Source organism: Wyeomyia smithii, chromosome 3 (genome assembly GCF_029784165.1).
Source record: "Wyeomyia smithii strain HCP4-BCI-WySm-NY-G18 chromosome 3, ASM2978416v1, whole genome shotgun sequence".
Taxonomy (NCBI): Eukaryota; Metazoa; Arthropoda; class Insecta; order Diptera; family Culicidae; genus Wyeomyia; species Wyeomyia smithii.
In genome coordinates, this window is record NC_073696.1 from 277819357 (window position 1) to 277840473 (window position 21117).

At 37.2% G+C, this 21117-nt stretch overlaps 2 protein-coding genes across 8 annotated transcripts in view; both read left to right on the forward strand.

The window, feature by feature from the left end:
- Positions 1-21117, forward strand: part of LOC129727952 (tyramine receptor 1) — a 101359-nt gene that overhangs the window by 64374 nt on the left and 15868 nt on the right. The window lies entirely within an intron of this gene.
- LOC129727955 (uncharacterized) lies at positions 3021-4134 on the forward strand. Its single transcript, XM_055686273.1, has 3 exons — positions 3021-3184; positions 3246-3604; positions 3791-4134. The coding sequence occupies exons 1-3, from the start codon at positions 3182-3184 to the stop codon at positions 4071-4073; spliced, it is 645 nt and encodes a 214-aa protein (XP_055542248.1). The 5' UTR covers positions 3021-3181; the 3' UTR covers positions 4074-4134.

Here is a 21117-nt window from a genome sequence, read left to right on the forward strand (position 1 = left end):
TTTGACCAGTCCACATTGGCTAATGGATGACGATTTGGAACTTAACTGTTGAAATTCTCTTGAACTTGAACTCTTTACATCATGATCTTATGATCTGCTGAACTATCTTACATTCTTTCAAACTCAATCCATTGAATTCTTGAATTTTTGGAATCTTAAAATCAAAACATTATTCTTAGAGGCAGCTTATGAAAAATTTTTAATGCTTCAACTGCTGATTTCTGGTATTTTTGCGCTCTTGAAATCTTGAACTTCTGAACTATTGAACCGCATAATTCTAAAACTTATATAAAAAATGCTCAAATGCCAAATTTTGATTCTCATGAATCTCATACAAGAATCATCAGTCAAATTCATAACAATTTCAAGACGATTTTTTTGAAAAATTCTGACAAATCATTAAATTTGTCATGAACTATATTTATACCAACCAATTTTATACAGATCCTACGACAACTGTATGAAACTTTCCAGACAATTACACTGGTCAACACAGATGCACTCCAATAGGTAAAACTGGAAAAAATGGATGATTATAGCTATAAAACCATTATTAGTGGAGCGTATAAAATAACACAACGATTTTGTTGAATGGTAACGGTGGGATGAGAAAATATCTTTATTATAACGTTTACCGTGCTGGATTGAAATCCGTACACCTAAGCACATGATAATCTTTGACGGTCAACATAAAATCAAGAAATCACATATTGCCTCAAACTGACATGTTTACTTATAGGTCTACTTATATTTTATCACTATTTTCAAGCAAAATGATTTGAATCACTCTGAAACTCGTACAGTTTTGAATCGAAATCCGCACGCACGTGATATAGACTGGATCAAATTCCGTACAGCAATGAATCAAAATCCGTAAAGATATAAAAGTACAAAAATAAACAGCTTTTAATTTTCAATTCATCTTCAAATTTACGAATAAATATATTTTGAGGGTCAATTGGTTCCTAAAGTTCTACACGGTTTTCTAATTTTTTATATCAGCTGACAAAAAAAAAACACATTTTTATATCAGCTCGACAAAAAAAACATAATTTTTTTCTCAACTACCAGCTACGAGGCGTCTGCTTCTAGGCCCAGATTCAGGTGGGGGGGTCAAATGCCTCGGGTCCCCACCCTCTTCATGATCCTATCTTTCCAGCAGTGAAGGTTGGTGGAGCTTCCTTTGATTGAGATTCGTAGCGATTTGTTACGGCATCTATTATCGTAGTCACCCGGACACCGGAACCTCTCGAAGCTTCCCAGTACGACTTTCCCTCGCGCACCTCAGTCACAGCTCCTTTGTTTGCCGTACATTTATGCTTCCATAATATGCTGAAAACAAGAGTGAAAATTCAACAATTTATGCATGATACACACGCTGTACGGATTTCGACCGGTACAGTTTTTGATGAATAAATACAGATTACACTATTTACCAAACAATATACAGCTGGAAAATGACAAAAACTGACCATTTCAATCGATTTCAAAAAGATTCACAGAGAAAAACACTTATATCCCATTTGAAAAACGTTTTTATCTTAAAACGTTTCCTTAGTAAATTCTCTAACGATACGACGAAATGACAACTGAAACCGATACATGACTGATTTTTCATTTTTAATATTTCTACTTCATGGCCTACTGGCGCATAGCTCAATTTAACAGAAGGCCAACAGTTCAACGGACATGTACATTTTACTATCATATGAATTTTCTTTTTTATAATTCTTAAAACTGAAAAAAAAAACATCAAGGTGTACGGATTTTGATACTGTACGGGTTTCTATCCAGCACGGTATATGATTGCTGTGATTGAAATACTTTTAACTGATTGCTTTGTTAAGTTTGCTTTATCAACACTACTTCTCAAGCTTGACTGGAAACACTCCAACTGCGGTCCTATGCTTATAGAGTTTTACTTTATTTAATGGTTTAGTGAGCATCTCCGCAATCATTTGCTCCGGACTCGGCTTCGGTAGATGATAATGCAGCGTAGAATTGCTTTCTGGCCGCCTGTTGGATTTTCGGTCTCGGTGATCACCCGCCTAATCTGCATCCACGAAAACCTTTAGATCAGCATTATTGTTGCCCAAATTTAGGCGGAGATGCTTCGTCGCCAGAAGATGCCGCATAATTCTTTTTGCTTCTGTCCAGTCTGCGACACTCGGGCACTGACCTTTCGTCCAAGTAACGAGACGCTGATTTCTACATCTGGCCTTGTATTTATCGCTATGTAGAGCAAACCACCAATCAAACAAGAGTAGGATTTATTGTTTGGTAGATTGCTGTCTTCCTCCTAATTTGCTTGCAAATAGCCGAGGTCCATTGGGATCAGGGATGGTTCCGCCATTTCGAGCCCAAATCGCGATGCTAATCGGTGGATGTAGCTTTTAGTTGGTTTAGCAGAAAACGTCCATCAGTTGCACGCTCGACTTGAATGCCCGGATACTGCCGCACGTCGCCTAGAGATGTCGTCTTGAACTGCTAGGATGTCGTCGTATTCAGCTTCTGTTTAGCACACGATGAGCATGTCGTCCACATATAATACGATGAATACTTGTTTGTCGTAAATACTTGGCTCAGCTACTACGGCCACATTCCCCATTTCGTGAAATCTTTGTAACATCGCCCCTTTGTTCAATCGCCTTATCGATATTCAATTCAGCCTTATCGATGAACCTGTAGGCCTTGTGGTTGCTAGAATAACCGACGAACGTAGCTTTTTTTACTTGTCCTGAAGTTCGCTACATTTTTCTTTTGGTACATGGACAAATGCTCTATACCCAAACACCTTCAAATGGGAAACGTTCAGCTTGCGTCCACACTAAACCTCGTATGGTGTGATCTCCACACATAACATTACATTGCCACTTGCCAGCTCTCTTCCCACTGAACCTAACAGGTGTTAAAAGCTTTTACATAGCTCTCTTATGCGATATGCTTTGGGTTGATGAATATTTAAATTTGTAACCGGTCATCTTCCATCACTTTCTTTCGTTCTTAACGAAGAAATTCTTCGCAAAAGAAGAAAAAAATCTCACTCAACGCCAGTCAGTCAGTTGCTGGTCTGCACTTGAGCACGGAAGGTCGGAGCGGGTAAGAAACAATTACTGCTTCAATGCTGCAAAGTTGCTGACTTGATTGGACCCATTTGGTTTTTATTTGGCCGTTCTGCATAATGGTAGTACTGCTATATACAGCCTCGTAGCACAACACGTTAATACGGTTGGGAAAAATTTCAGACTGCTTGCTTCAGGCTGCTGATGATGTTACTGGTGGCGCGTGCATCGTATCTGTTGGCTGACAGTGAACAAACCGAGAACGGAAGGGACGACCATCAATCGTCGAAGGTGCTGTCCCGGAGAAAGCGTTACGTAGTGTTCCCTGAAGGCTCCAGCTTTTCGGTGGCCGTTTGCATGACGATCGGCATATACGGCAATCCAAACTATCAGATGTTCAGCTGGGCTCTCAATTGGGGCATTGCGTACAATTTACCAAACCAAACGTCGACTTTCGAGCTAGAGATGCAGGAACCAAAACCAGTTGCCCAGAGACGTCACCGGCGGGAATTGTACCATCGAATGGAGGTGGCTATGAATGAGTATGTTTACTTTTTACTGCTGGGTCACACCGTTTTTCAGCAAGCGGCAAACTCGTCATTCTAGTTTAGTGTGCAATTTAGTAACCGCTTCGCTATGAAAAACAAGTGTGGTTAGGAGAGTGACAGTTGGAAATCAAATTATTATGGTTTTAAAATTTATTAATATCTCTCTAAACTTTTCTTTAGCATGGGCTACAATGGTCGTAATTGCGTTCTGCGGGCACTCTGCGAAAGCTCGCAGTTCTTCGGTTCGAAAGGGGGCAACATGGTCGCAGAAATGTTGCGGACTCTGTTTAGCTTTCCCAAGTCCAAAGTGCTATCGTTCGAGCACAATGACATCCGGATCTACGACGACGCTCACCGAAGGGGCAGAAACAAGGTGCTCTGTCAGTCACTGTTTCCCGAATGTGGTTTCTCACTGTTAGAACTAGCTCTGGGAAAATATTCCAGCCCATATATTTTTATGTAAAGAATCGGCTGAAATAAACATTTTTGCACAGTTTTAACTCTTTATTTTTATACCACATTTTAAGTCGTACCTTGTTCGTACCATCATTTAAAATATATTTGAGTCATGAAATTCGTTCCTTTTTTTTTAATTATATGCATCGATAACATCGTTAACATCGATTTAATGACGACAAAACACAAAGCCTGCTGTCCACCTGAAAAAAAAATGCCTTATGAACATCATCAACTTTGTTTACTGACAGTTTCACACCAGCTGAAAGTGCTAATTATAATCACTCAACGCGCATACTTTGCAAGAGGTTTGTAGAACATTCCTACGCGCGGAGCTTATTAGCTAGCTATCCTAATTAACGTGTCATGCAACATCGATAACGGCATCGCTTCAAGAATAAATCATTTCTGTTTCATGGAAGATGCTTTTTAAGCATGATAAAATAATACAGATGGCTAGGGTTGCCACCTGATAGGAATATCTAGCCCGGAGATTTTCAAAGTAGCGTGAGGGGTGAGGGGGGGCCGTATGTGCATTTAGGCCCGGATTTGAGGAGGGGGCAAAGAGGGCAAATGCCCCGGGCCTTCCGACATTAGGGCCCCCTCTAGACCTGGGCCAGACGTGAAGACAGAGTTGAGACCTGTTTTTGCTCGTCACCCTCCAGCGAAGCGTCGATTATTTTAAAATTTAGAATTTCCTACCTTTAAAATTTTTCAGAAAATAGGGCCCCACGAAAATATCTGCCCCGGGCTCCCCAGCATCTAAATCCGGCCCTGTGTGCATTGACATGCTTGTTGTCATGTATTTTCACCAAATGATCTACACCATTTTCTTATGTCGAATTCGTTTTTACGGTAGGACTATACCGTCCCTAACTACAATTTGCAGCTGAAAAAAAACACTTTCCGAGCAGTTTCAATGGTGTGCGTAATACCAGAGGTAGCTGTCATTTTTGTTTTGTTCATTATCGTCATTGTCTTTTTGTCGCATTTGTGCTACTGTACGAAAAATTTGCCAATTTACTGAAAATGACAAAATAACAAAATAAAATAAATAAAATCCAACCTGATGTTCGACACGCGAAGAACGATTATCAAAGCAAATCGATTTAGTCACATTTTTTTTCTATTTTGAAACATATGTGTGAATGTGTTGGTGTCTTCAAAACTGCACTCTGTTTCTTTCGCGTACTGTCCGGGACAGAAAAGGGTAGTCCGGGATAGTCCGGAAAATGAAAAAAAAAAACAGCAATAGGACAAAGTGTAGTCCGCAGGGTAGCTAAAGGGTAGCTACAGGGTGAAACCCGGAGAGGTGGCAACCCTACAGATGGCATGGCATACTTGATCTAAAGCATCAGTTAGTTAGAATCTGGAATCACAGAATCAGAAATGACTTGGAATTTGTTTAAAGTACGCACTTTTGTTTGGTTACGTACACGCAAAACTTTTCCTTATTACTTTAGAAGCAATAGCGCAAAATTACCTTTTAGGTAACAAATCCATTACTTAAAAAGCAATAAAATTCTTCCCCAGTCAAGTAACAACACATACTGTCATATATTTAGCACGTGTTATGAGAGTACGGCTATCTAATAATGGTCGTTTCAACCACATGCAACGTTTTTTCTGTCGAAAAATGCTCCCTCTCCACCTCAAGTCAAAAAAAAATCACACACCGTCGCATAAGTTGCACATGTTGCAAGTTTTTTCAATTCCCAATTCATCCGGTGGGCGTGTATTAGTTCGCTCGTTGTATGCATACGGAGCAGCGAAAAAATATGACAAGAGCTGCCAAGCAACATTTTCCCCGTCATAGAGTATGCAAACGTTGATGATTTCAAAGACTTGAAATGCGCTTAAAAATGACATCACGATCTGTAAACTGCGTTAGAGAAAAATAAAAACATTCGCTTTCTTGCAAGCTATTTACAGCACATAATCATTGGTTCATGAAAACTCATTTGGACCTGTTTGAATATACAAAACTCGTGCCCATCCAGAACAATATTCGCAACTTCGGCAACTCTGGTCAGACAGTATTACATATTTTCATTTCAAGTAAACACTGGGGGACGAAACGAAAGTGTTTCTAATTGGACATTTGAGGTTGACGGTTGAGATTCTGATTGTGTGTGGATGAAGGGAGACAAAAATGAACCAGATCGTTGCATCAATACAAATGCAGCGAGTGAAGTCTTGCCAACACATGCATTTCGGTGCTTGGCTGTATGTTCTCCTGCAGAAACACATACAAGCGTGTGGCCGTCATAATTTTTATTACTTTTTGTTTGTTACTTTTTGTGTATAATGCGCAGTCATAAGACACAAAAAGTAATAAAAAATTGCCCAAAAGTAATAAAATATTCCCCGTTTGCGTTGGGTGTACAATGGCCTTTCCGAGCAGTAGCCCTATAAAGTTGTTGGCCTGAAAGATATTTACAATCCATCTTCACGTACGTTCGTTGTTGTTTGTACTTCGTCAATATCTTGTTGCACAAATACCGAGAACGTTTTTAACCAAAAGAGTTCACTTCAGCATCCGTTTTATTTGCCTACAGGCTTATAAAGTTACGATACAGACAGTAGGGGAACTGCTTCATTATTCATCTCATTAAGCCGATATTCACGAAGAATGCACGGCTTATACAACAAATTTTCATGAAATCGTTGAACAAATAAACAAAATACGCTTACGTGCTTTTATAGAATCGTTCAGTATTGCGTATTTAGTAAACTTAGCTAGATTTATCCTGAATTTTGTAAAACAAACCATTTTGCACAACGCTTCCATATCCATCTCAAAACTTAAATCACTGCTCAATTATTCATCTCACACACTGTTACTGTTAATCATGAATGAAATACATTATCATGAATGAACGTAGCCGCAGCCCGTCGTAGTAGGTTACCTAGATATCCGCTGTAGTTGTTTACGTGCAAATATGGTAACCTAGGTAACCACGGCAGTGCTGTCCATTTAAGTCAATTATGTCGGAATAATTCAACATTTTCAGTATGATTTGTTCGTATTAACAGAAACAGGTTTGGCAACTTTTGATTCTCTTCAAGGCAGTGAAAACAGATGAAAATACATACAGTTGAAATTCAGGAATTGTAGAAATTCATCTCATATATTTCTGCTAATTCAAGCTGGTTTTTGGAAATTTGAGGTGAACATTTCGAATATTAAAGTATTCTTAGTGTAGTGAGTGATTTTGTCTAGTGATTAAAATAAAAAATGGTCCGCTAGTGATGAGAAAAACTTTGATTGGCTGCTGAACGAGTCCCGTTGTAGCCGTACAGAACAATGCGCGGATTTGGTTTTCTGAGGTAGGTGATTGAATTAAATAAGTTTTCGAGTGCAGATGTCTGACTATTATATCAGATTTAGAGCTTTGAAGTGAGTTTTTGAGGATTCTACTTTATGAGAAATCTAGAGTGTACTAAGAAGAATCCATTCCATGGATTAGCAGATCGATTTAGTTAGAAAATATGCGTTTTTTCTGTTTTCAATTGTGTTTTCTTGTTGTATGAGATGAATATATGGGCTGAGATGAATAATGGAGCAGTTCCCCTATATTATCAAAAGATTGTAAAATTTTTTAAACTGCTGTAAAACGAGCAGTCATAGTTTTACGATTCAACGATTCAGCAGTCATAGTTTTACGATTCAACGTAATTCAATTCTGTAAGGATAGAACAACGAATGGATATTCTATTCATCAACGAATAAAATTTTATCCTTTAGGCTTGTGTGAAAGGGAGGCCTTCCTAAAATTGGTAACTCTGTGATGAGCAAAATTCAACCAAATGTTCACTGAATTACAAGTTCGTTTTCCTCTGAACAGCACAAAAAGCATGGATCATCACAAATTAGCTGTGTGTTCATTTGGGGAAAAACACCTTTAAGTTGTCGTCGACACGTAGCAATTGCTACTGCTGCTGCTGCTTCGTTAAGGAAAGTTTTTCTATTAGATTATTCGTTCTAGGAACCCATCAATTTTGCGGACCCTTGACTCGACAGCCATTGGCAGAAAATTATCTAGTATTTCCAACCTTTTGACCATTTACGGGACCTGTAAAAAGTATTACCTTAATTATTGCTAATGTCATGCTAAATTTATGTCGATTAAAATATTGGAATTAGGTTAGATGCTAGATGCCGTAAAAATCCTGCACGGGTTTTCATCCGAGCTCCCTTTTCGAGTGGGCTGGTGAGCACCGGAGGCTATAGAGAACAACAAAGGTTAATTATGCATGCCGCAAGCGGACACTAATTATTCAATACACAATTAAGGGACATGCCCGTAGTCAGAAGCGCCCTTTCGAGAAAGCATTGATAATTGAGGGAAAAATGTTTTCGCTCGACTTTTTTCGTCAAAAAAAGAGAAACAAAATACGGCCAGAATTTACATCGAAATTGGAAAACGAAAACTAATCTCTAGTGTAGCAGTTCCACACGGTTCCTGTTTATTTGAATTTCTATGGCCTGCTCGAACGATTCAAGCCATTTGGCAATTTTTTGCCATGCAAAAATCGAATAATGGTTCAACTCGAATTACGGCATGACACGAGGCGGAAATCAACAAATATTTTTCCTATCGAATTATCACAGAAAAAAATGGGCAAAGTTTTATTTATTAATTTTCATCGGATGGACTAAAATTTGTTACCGATTTAACGCACCTGTCAATGATGATATCGAAATTTTCATACCTTCCACTAGATGCAAATCGAATTAAACCGTTTATCAAAAATATGCTGCATAAAAAACGATATGAAAAAACAAATCAAAATCACTCACTTTCTTACAAGTCTTATTATTTTAACTGCAATTGTTTAAACTAAAAATTTCAACACGAATCAGGGGACACTTTATTCTCAACGCGAAAGTAAAACTTGTGATATCCTATTCCTGGGGTTTTGATCTTTCTGTTTGATGTCAAGAGTCAAAAACAATAACACTGTACGCTTGTTTTCTATACATAGAGATTTGTTATTCTATACATAGAGATTTGATCGCTCATTTTGTCTCCAGTTTACCAAAGTATGAGTAAGGGTAATATGATATTCAGTACTTCTAATGCAATAAGGTATATACAGATGAGGAAGAAAAAAACATTCGACATACTTTTGGGTTGTGACGTAGATCTCCATTTCGTGCGAGTTCCATTTGGAATGGTATTCCGCTGTTTAATGGCGTATCACAGCTGGTCTTAAGGTTCAATGCTGGCCAAAAAAAACAAATCGTCATAGGTTCGAGTCCCGACTCGGGAAATAGTGTGCCAATAGGATCGTAACGCCTGGCCCAGCAATTGTCCTGTTACTAAATGCGAACTCTGTATATAATGAAACAGAAGGTCGAGTTATGAATCGGAATGTAGCAGCAAGGCTTTTGTTCAAAAATTTATTCTTGATAGATTGTAGTGACTTTGTATAAATTCTAAACAAGCTTTGCCATTTCAAAATGACTTCAAATCAATCCGTGAAAGGTATTTAGATGAAATGTTTAATAGAAGCGCTTCTATAATATTTGTTTTTTTTTTTTCACAATGTGCTAAAATACAAATTATTCGAATATTAAACTCTATACGGACTATTGAATAACTTTTTAATCATCTATTTTTAATGTCAACTGCAAAGTTTTTTTACGCATTCAAACAGAAACTAAAAGCACCAAATCTTACTCGAAATGTTGAGACTACGCATACCACGAAAGTATCAAATTTAGTTCCGCTACAGCTGCGCACGCTAGAATTAATTACTATTTCTGCCAATTCAGTTACCTTGTTCTTGCTAGTGGGCGAAAACTGGAATCAACGCGGAAATATACCAGCTAAAATTGCGCTGCTTGTTTTCGTAGGAAACGAATTTCCCGCCGCTTGTGGTCGTTAAATAGAAACAGCAGATCATGCGTCCGCATTCGTTTTGCAGTTTTATGCCGCCTTGGAGAAAAACCAAAGCAAGCGAGCGTTGATGCGTAAGTTGGTTATACCGTTTTGTTCTAGGAACTTAATAGTGGCGTTGACTGTGTTATGAAAATCGAGAAACAATAAACTGTTTTGATTTTGACGTTGTCTATAAATACTCTACTTTGATAGTATGCAATTTTGTATGGTTGAATCTATGAACAATTCCAACGGATTATGCTTCATGTAGGGTAATCGCTCCATTATTCATCTCAACAGCTTGGTGCACCTATATTCATCTTATTTCTCTCATTTGTCCAGTTTACCGTCAAATTTCTACAAATTTTTCAAAGTAAATCTATTTGCTTCTAGATTTTCTCAAGTGGCTGAAAGTTTAACGTTTAAAATATGGTAAAATTTGACGATAAATTGATCAAAAATGCGTGATGAGATGAATATAGGTACTGAGATGAATATAGGAGCGGTTACCCTATTTCATTATATTCAATAAGCTATTATATTGGATACATGAAATTCAAGGGTTGATGGCGTGTACGTTCATAAAATGCGATAGCGAATACATCAAGAATGATCTGTCACGAATGCCGATATCAAATGTACGAAACAGTCACTAATATCTTAGAAAGCTTTTTCTTGTAAAACAATGTATCGGTGGTTGCCGAAATCGGTCGAAACAATAATTCTAGGGACGCTATCGTCGGTCTGATCAAAGCAAAGGATGGATGTGGTGAGCGTGGTAAATAATCACCACTGATTTATGCCTACTCGAGTCAGATACACACACCAATCCCTTTTTGATTGGCAAACAATCACAGTTTGCCTTGCGGCAGACTGGCAGCTTCTCTGTGGTATCTCCGGACCGCAATTTCCATGTTATTGAAGCCAATATTACTCCTCGAAGGAAAAAATGAAATATTTAAGAAGCATGCCGCAAAACACGAATTGGAACGTGTTTGGCATCTTGCTTTCTTTTTTTACTCCGGAAATGCTAATCGATTGGTGGTTCAAAATTGGCTCTTCGACGGATTCTATTCGGCTGGGCAACCACCACAGGAAAGAAGCGTGGCAAAGAATTTCGAAAACACTTGTGGCATAAATGTCGAGTCGTACACACCACTCCGGGTAGAACATTTTTCGTACGTTGACTCTTAGTAACGCAATTCCATGTAAACGATTTATCTACAATCAGTTTGACAGCTCCAGCAGCAGCGGTTGACCGAGATTTACGACAGTCTCTAATGATCTGCATTGATTATTTCGGCCGATGTTGATTTTTTCGTACAATTAAGTACAATTAAATTAAGACATTAAGAGACCGACGGTTTTACGAACAATTTATTACGTATTCCCTAATTTGTAAGCCATCCGCTGATACCGCTTATATACCAGAGAAGATAAAATTTGAAAAAAAAAGATAATTGATGGGTAGCATCCCTCGTGATAAGTTGATTGAATTTATGTGAACAGTTTACTCCTGTAGTGAACAACGTCAGTTAACTACGAATTGGCGGTACTCAAACTAAAAGAAAGTCAAAAGTTTGCTAATGTTTGTTTGGAGTTGGGTCAAGTTGCTTGACACACCCCCCCTTGCCGGAAACATTTTCTGAACTTGTCGAAGATTCAAACTCAAATAACCTTTAATTGACTCCCGTTTGGATGACGAACTTTTTTTCTGAGTCAAAGTCACACCCTCTAACTGACTCGCAGATATTCGAGATGCTCTTAAATGATCAATAGCGAGTGAACTTTTAAAAAGTTGAGGTTCTCTCGATAATATCAAACCTTTCTAAACTCAACGACGATTCAAAATAGCCACTTCAATACTTATATTTTTCCTGTCGAAAGATTACCAAGAAGGTATTCAACCTGGGAGTAATTAGTATTATACGAGCGGGCATCATTATGGTGCATGGAAACAAACTTGTACTTACACTAACGAAAAAGTTTCTTCGGAGGTACTCGACACTGAAATCGGTAAAATTTGAGTTAATCACAAGTACAAGATGAGAAGGGCCCTGGAAATAAATTGAGATTTACCACCAGCATACAAAATGGGCCGTAAGCTTCGCGAGACGGCGAGGTTGTGGCTGTTGTGCAACATAAATTTCACTTGCCAAAGTTTATTTTTTTTTTGCTTCCACCTGGCCTGTACTGGCCATGTTGTAGGCTAAACCAAATAAACACCCCAAGCAGCTGGCAAAACTTTCAACAACAGAGTGGAAAAGTTGTGACCGGTCGCAACTAAAGTGCAAGTAGCCAACATGCTTGGGCAATCCATACGAAAGCCATAGCAGCAGGCGGTGCCTGAAAACATTTCATAAGTTTTAGGTACACAGCAGTAAGTCCTGCAACGCACACTGGGTTCCTGGTTTTGTCAGCCACAGAAAATCTTTTTTTTTTAGATTGTTTCGATAATATTTGATATTCATAAGGATTATAAATTTAATATAAGAGTAGCGGAACGAACATGAAGAGCACCCTAACTTGGTTGCTGATTTAAGCGAAAACGAAAAGAAAATAAAATTGTCTTTAGTGCAAAATTCAAATTAAGTATCTATAATTTAAGGTATACTATTTACAAATTCAAAAGTTTATTGTATGATGGCGAAAACCAGGGCATCCACGGGGTAAACGGAGTACAGGCATACCTCGATTTTACGCACATGCTCGTTTTTGAAATGTGCGTAAAATCGAATTGTACGTAAAATCGAAGCAAGATTTTTAATATTTTTTATAACTCAAAATTGATTTCCGTAATTAGAAATTTGCAAACAAACATGTAAGGGTACATCTAATTATTACTTAACGCACGAACGAAAGGTAAACGGTTTGGAAAGTCTTACCACCCATACAAAAAAATTTCAAAGTCCTAAAAAGAATTGCATTATTTGTGTTACCTAACTATTAATCCATCATGCGCAGTAGTGAAATCACCTCGATTATTTAAAAAATGCTCCTTCAGCTGCACAAAGTAGTTCCACAAGAAATGTCCCAGATTCAATATTTTTATTGTCATTTTTGATTTGGCTGGAACTTTGCATAGACGTGTCTATGGGCCAAAGATGCCATTTTGTGCTAGTGTGTGTGTGTGTGTGTGTGTGTGTGTGTGTGTGTGTGTGTGTGGAACCTTTCTATAACCCACTGTCTGGCAGTGATATAGTGAAAAAAAGACAGTTGCAATTATCTTTCATTTCTGCAACTATCTTAGTTTCGGGTTCTAGAAGGTGTTAGCTCTACCGATCTTCCAAGGACCCTTTACAGAATGACTGAGTACTTGCAGTACATTCCGGAGTAATGTTCCAATCGGTAAGCCCCGCCTCAAAATAATAGTAGAATCTTACAGATTTTATTATTATTTTCAGCCATTCAATTCGTTTGATAGATTTGTATCAAAAAAATTGACCCGTATTCAATAGCATGTTATATTTATTGTATTGGAGTCAATATCATATGTAACGTGATAAAAATAGTTTAGCTTAGGCAGCATCCATAAATCACGCAACGCTCACGAGGGGGAGGGGGAGTATCCCTGAGCGCCCCGACCCGCTACACAGGGGAGGGGGGTAAGACCAGCGCTACGGAACAAAAAATCTCTGGAGAGAATTGTCGTGAATTGGAGATAGCGGTCGAACGAATCTGCCGGGTTCGTGCTGCTCTTCAATGTGAGCTCTCTTCGGCACCCGCCGCATGAAGCGGTTAATCGCCGAAGTGAGCTCGCTCCGCTGTCGCTGTTCGTCTTCCTCGATCTGCTGCTTTCCGGTTTCCATCCTGTTGTGTCGTCTACGGCGTTCGACTAAAGAATGAGCTTGTCAGCGAGACACTCGTTCTTTTATAGCTGAGCATTCACATCTCTCAACCGAAGGGGAAAACCGCATGAGGGGAAGGTAAATGCCACGCCCATCATGCAATAATATACGAAGGGGAAAACCGCATAAAGGGGAAAGCAAATTTGTCTTGAGATTGTTTTTTTTTTTTTCAATGAAAACTGTTTCGCTTTATTTTTTTTTTTCTTTCTTTTATTACAACTAATAATGCTCTCTTATTCTACAATACTCTACTACTCTACACTCTAATCAAATACACAGAACAAAACCATATCATTGAAGCGGGAGGGTTTTTTTCTTAGTCGTTTGGGTCTCTCCAGTTCGGTTTGATTTTTTGTTGGAACATCTTTATCAACTTCTGGTCGAATCTCCGACGAAAATTCATCACGAAATGATTGTTCTGCATTCTTATTCTCGCGCAGCATGATTGGAATCTTCTTAACATCTTGTACGTTTCTTGAATATTGCACAACTCTGTCACTTTGAACCACAACTTTTGCACCGTCTCTGGTAAGTACGGTATAACGTTCTCCTGAAAAGATTGGTTCTCCTTTCTGTTTTGTATGATGATTAGCCAAGAGTACCTTATCTCCAACCGCAATCTCTGAACTCTTTGCTCCTCTGACCCCATAGGCATACTGCTTACTATCCAGTTTAGTTAGATTATCTTTTTCGCGTATATCCATTCTATCCATTTGGTTTACTGGTAGCGTTTCCCATAGAAACGGGAACGTTCCCCTGAATCTCCAGCCAACAAGCAATTTAAATGGCGTTACACCAAGTCTCGACAGTGGTCTCACTTTATTATGCATATGCAAATACTGTTCCAAAGCCATTTTCCAATTAACGTTATCCAATTTAGCAGCCGTCATGACATCTTTTAACCCTTTATTTTGGCGCTCTACACCTCCATTCGATTGCGCGCTTAATGGTATTGCTTTTCTTATTCTCACACCTCTGTCTTCCAATGTCTTCACAAACTTTTCGCTTTGAAAGGGAGGGCCATTGTCGCTGTGAATTGCCATAGGATATCCCCAGGTCTGAAAAATTTGGTTCAGTGCAGCATTTGTGTGCTCTGCGTCAGTGTTTTTCATCTCAACAACGTGTAGATATCGTGAATACGTATCTACGACCACCAGGATTCTCCAGAGCCACAACCTTTGAATGTGAAAAAATCGATTTGAAGGATTTCCCACGGCCCCTCTGGCAGCTCCCGATTAGTCAGGGGAATAGGTGGATTTTTCTTGGACAGACGAAAGCAAGTTTCACAACCTTTAACAAAATTTTCCACTTGCTTGGACATTCCTGGCCACCAGAAGCAGTTTCTTAAAATCTTTTTCATAGAAACTGCACCCATGTGCCCATGGTGAGCCGAAGTTAATGCTCTATCGCGAAGAGTATAAGGTAAAATTACTCGATTGTTTATAAAGATAAGAGCTCCAAGTACTCTCAAGTTCCGTGCCTCTGATTCATATCTTTTCAGAGTTTTATTCCATTGATTGGTTTTTATCGCTTCTCGGACCAGAGTCTGTTCCTGATCTTTTTCTGCTTCAACTTCGATATCGTCCCAGGTAATTTCCATTGTGCCGGTATCCAAAAAATACAAAAGATGTTTCTCGTTTGAATCGTCGAAGGATTCTGTAGACTGTGATTCATTCACCAATCGAGATAATGCATCGGCCATATTCATTTCACCTGGCACCCGAACTACCTTAAAGTTATACGGCTGTAGTCTATGGGCCCACGACTCAGCTCGTGAAACTGCTCTCTTGCCTATTCTGTGCGTACCTCCAAAAATAAATTCGTTAGATTCCGCATCTGTTCGTATGGTGAATGCTATGTTTAAAAGATACACTGAGAATCGTTCAACACCCCACACCATGGCAAGGGCTTCCTTTTGCGTCTGTGGATATTTTTTTTTCTGCCGCTGTCAATGCCTTTGATGCACACGAAATAATCCGAGGTCTCGAATCAGGGCCATACTGTACTAAAACTGCTCCTAGCCCGTGAGGTGAAGCATCCACGTACAATTCAGTCTCATCATTCTGGCTAAAATATCCTAGAGTCTTGATATGTTTCCACGCCTTAGTCTTCAAGTAGCAAAACTCGTTTTCAAGATCCTGATCCCAGTAAAACATTTGGGCATTGGACAAAGCTCTCAAGTGACGTGTCCTGTCCGCCCTTTGCTAGATGAATCTGTCGATGAATGTGACAAGTCCAAGAAAACTTTTCACTTCTGCTGAGGACTGAGGTCGCCTTGCATCCATGATTGCACTAATTTTCTCATTTTCAAGTTGCCAGCCTTCACTTGACACGTTGAAGCCCAGAAACTTAACTTCTTTTCCAAATGAACATTTATCGTTGTTTATTCTGACATGATGGTCTTTCAACTTCTCTCATACTTTTTGAAGATTTCGATCATGTTCTTCTTTCGTTGATCCAAACACCAAGATATCGTCCAGATAATTGACGGTTCCTTCGCATTCTGATAATATTACTGTTTGCATGACTTCTTGAAAAATATCAGGAGCATTTGTTAGTCCGAACAGCAACCGACAACATCTGTACAGCGCTTCACCGGCAAAAAAATATGTAAGGTGTCGCAAAGACTCTTCCAGTTCTATGTGAAAAAATGCGTTCTTTAAATCAATCGTAGAAAAATATGTTGCTCCATGCAATTGCAGTAAAATCGACTCAAATGTTGGCATCTTGAAAGATGTCCTGTAGATGCTTTTGTTAGGGCCCCTCAGATCGATTACCAGACGGATATCGGATTTACCCTTCGGAATAACCAACAAGGAAGAGCAAAAACTCTTATCCATATCATTCGTCACTTTTTCAATGATGCCGGTTGCCTGTAACTCATTCAACTTTTGCTTTGTCAATTCCTTAAAAGCGGCTGGAATGTGTGTGTATACATTTCTCGAGGGAGGCATGGATTTGTCATAGTTCAGCTTTACAGCAGGAACGTTAAACTTTGGAAACTCTTGAGTTTCCAAGGATGCCTGTACACTGTGCAGTATGAACTCACATCGCCATTCCGAGGTTGCTTTTTCTTTCACTGGTACCTCAAGGCCTATTGCCAGTAAACTATATCTAATTGCAGTGTTGTATCCCAACAGTGCTCTGGATTCGCGCACCACGTAAAACTTTTCAATTGTTGCAGGTCTTTCGTCCGCAACAAAAAGCTCCGCTGAGAATGTAGCCACTACTTCAATATTTGCTTTTGAAGCATATCCACGTAGTACTTTGTCCGATCCGTAATTTACTTCATAAAGGTTTCCTCTAGCAGATTCATCCTGAAGAATGAAACTGAAGGATTCTGATGTAATTGTATTGACTTGTGCATCAGAGTCAATATAAAAAAGCACTTTTATTCCTGCAACATATGCAACGACATACGCTGCCATGTCGTCATGATTACTAGATTCGACCGTACCAATATCTGCTTTTTCTTTTCCAATGCTTTGTGTCATCTGCAAAATTTACGTTAAATCACTATTCGTTTTTTTTTCTGTGTTTTTTTTTATTATTATTTCAACATATCACTTTTATTATTTACTAGTTGAACGTTCCCGGCGATGCTCGGGATCAAAAGTTTCAAAATTAGGAATCATTTTTTATAATTCATTGCATTATTAGCACAACTCACTTCAAATATATTTCACATCTTTTACGTCCATCATCACTTTAAGTACTTTAACATTCTGAGAACGCACAGAACGGAAATACCCATATTGGATTGCATATTTTGATATTTTGGGGATGATTTACAGAAACTGGAAATCGCTATTTCGGATTTCAAAATGACGTATGGAGTTCGGAGGTTTCGGAAGTATTGAAATGGCTGGCCAAATACCACTTCAGATTATTTTTCTGAAACCAGAAGTCGTTATTTTGGAAAATGTTATGTGGGGTCATCCCAGTTCCGAATATACCACACTCGGGAGATAACCGGATATTCGTCAATCGTCAACTTTTAGCAATAAGATACCTATTATTTTTCCTCAAATGTCTTTCCCGAACATTAACAAATATTTCAATAAAGAACAATTACGTATCATAGCCTTGAATTTCGATTTAGAGGCAAATTGAGTTCAAATATTCATGATTTTGCTTGTTTAACGTAGTGTTGTGAATAATATCTCAATTTTCAGTAATCAAAAATCTGTTATTTTTACTCAAAAGTCTTTCCTGAACATAAACAAACATTTTAATGGAAAAAAATCATACATCATAGCTTTGAATTAAGATTTAAAGACAAATTGAGCCAAAATATTCATATTCATTTTGAGACTAATATCTTTATTATCAGTTATCAGATAACTATTATTTCTTCTCGAATGTCATTCCTGAATATCAACGAACATTTTATTGAAAAAATCACGTGTCGTCGCTTTAAATCAGAATTTTAGAGACAAATTGTGCCTAAAAAGTTATGGATTTGCATTTTCCATGTGGTTTTGTGGAAAATATTTAAATTTCGAATAATCAGAAACCTATTATTTTTCCCTCAAATATCTTTCCTAAACACAACGAACATTTTATTATAGTAAAAATCACAGATCACTGCTTCGAGTTTTAATTTAGAGGCAAATTCAGCATAAAAGTCATGATTTTACATGTTTCACATAGTTTTGTGAATAATATCTCGAGTTTTAGTAATCAGAAACCTGTTATTTTTTTCAAATGTCTTTCCTGAACATTAACCAACATTTTAATAAAAAAGAATCATATTTCATCGCTTTAAATTTTGATTTAGAGGCAAATTTAGCACAGAAAGTCATAATTTTGCATGTTTTACGCAGCTTCGTGAATAATATCTCAAGTTTTAGTAATTAGGTGCCTATTATTTTTCCTCAAATGTCTTTCTTAAACATTAACGAACATTTTAATGAAAAAAGAATCACATGTCATCGCTTTGAATTTTGATTTGGAGACGAATTAAGTATAAAAAGTCATAATTGTGCATGTTTTACGTAGTTTAGTGAATAATATCTCAAGTTTTAGTGATCAGATACTAATTATTTTTCCTCAAATGTCTTTCCTGAACATTAACAAACATTTTAGTGAAAAAAGAATCATATGTCATCGCTTAGAATTTTGATTTAGAGGCAAATTTAACACAGAAAGTCATAATTTTGCATGTTTTACGTAGTTTTGTGAATAATATCTCAAGTTGTAGTAATTAGATACCTATTATTTTTTCTCGAATGTCTTTCCTGAACATCAGCGAACATTTTCATGTTAAAAAACATACATGTCACCGCTAATTATTTTTGATTCAGAACGATTCAAAATGATGATGATTACTGTACACCTCAGAGACTGAGTGAATAATATCAATAAGATCAAACGTTACGGAATTCCATTTTTATATAGTAGACTAGCTGAACGTTCCCGGCGATGCTCGGGATCAAAAGTTTCAAAATTAGAAATCATTTTTTATGATTCATTGCATTATTAGCACAGCTCAATTCAAAAATATTTCTCATCTTATACGTCCATCATCTTTTTAAGTATTTTAACATCCTGAGAACGCACAAAACAGAACAGTTTTACAGAAACTGTGAGTCGCCGTTTCGGGTTTCAAAATGACATATGTAGTTTGGAAGTTTCGGAAGTATTGAACTGGTTGGCCAAATACCACTTTAGGTTATTTTCCTGAAACCAGAAGTCATTATTTTGGAAAATGTTGTGTGGGTAAAACCTCTTTTTATGTAACTTTCAGAAGAAAGAAATCAAAGTAAGAAGAATTTAGCGTAACCATTCATGCTTAGTTCTCCTCTATAATCATATCTAAAGAGATAACATTTGAATTCTTGTAACGAAAATATTTGTTGGTGTCCAAGGAACACGTCTGAGAAGAAGTTAACGTTTTAATCCACATAACTACGTAGAAATTAAAAAAAAAGATTAAACCAATGAAATAGGGCCTTTCTTCCAACCAAATGTCCCAAAATCTAGTTTTAGAAAAAGCAAAAAAGTATTTCGAATCCCGTAATGTGATACTATTCACAAAACTACGAAAACATCAGAAATTGTAATTGTGTAAATAAAAACATAAATTCTTCTGCAAGAAAATATTTGCAGATGTTGAAGGAACGACGAAAATTTTATTGAAAAAAAAATTACAGAGGAACTAAGCTCATGCTAAAAATTCAAAATTTTGCATGTATTATTTGTATAATATTTATAAATTTCAAAAAGAGCAATTCAATGTGTTTTTCTGTATGCAGAAAATTTAAAAATTTTAAAGTAATATCTTAACTTTTAGCAATAAGATACCTATTATTTTTCCTAATATGTCTTTCCTGAACATTGCCAAAAAATTCAATGAAGAACAATTACATATTATAGCTTAGAATTTCGATTTAGAGGCAAATTGAGTTCAAATATTCATGAATTTGCTCGTTCAACGTAATGTTGTGAATAATATCTCAATTTTCAGTAACCAAAAATCAGTTATTTTTACTCAAAAGTCTTTCCTGAACAGAAACAAACATTTTAAAGGAACAAAATCATATATCATAGCTTTGAATTTGGATTTTAAGACAAATTGAGCCAAAATATTCATGATATTGCATGTTCTACTTAGTTTTGTGAATAATATCTCTATTTTCATAACTATTATTTCTTCTCGAATGTCATTCCTGAATATTGACGAACATTTTATTGAAAAAAATCACATGTCATCACCTTGAATTCTGATTTAGAGACAAATTGAGCCTTAAAATTATGGTTTCGATTGATTTAAAGGCAAATTCAGCATAAAAGTCATGATTTTGCATGTTTCACGTAGTTTTGTGAAGTATATCTCGAGATTGATTACCAGACAGATACCTGTTATTTTTTCTCAAATGTCTTTCTTAAACATCAACGAACACTTTAATGAAAAAAAGAATCACATATCATCACATTGAATTTTGATTTGGAGACGAATTAAGTAAAAAAAAACATAATTTCGCATGTTTTACGTAGTTTTGTGAATAATATCGCAAGTTTCAGTGATCAGATACTTGTTATTTTTCCTCAAATGGCTCTCCTGAACATTAACAAACATTTAAGTGAAAAAAGAATCATATGTCATCGCTTTGTATTTTGATTTAGAGGCAAATTTAGCACATAAAGTCATAATTTTGCATGTTTTACGTAGTTTCGTGAATAATATCTCAAGTTTTAGTAATTAGAGAACTATTTTTTTCTCAAATGCCTTTCTTAAACATTGAACATTTCAATGAAAAGAGAATCACATGTCATCGCTTTGAATTTTGATTTGGAGACAAATTAAGTATGA

Coding starts and splice junctions, on each gene's coding strand:
- LOC129727955 (XM_055686273.1), top strand. Junction 3,605..3,790: donor ATGGAGGTGGCTATGAATGA/GTATGTTTACTT, acceptor ACTTTTCTTTAG/CATGGGCTACAATGGTCGTA.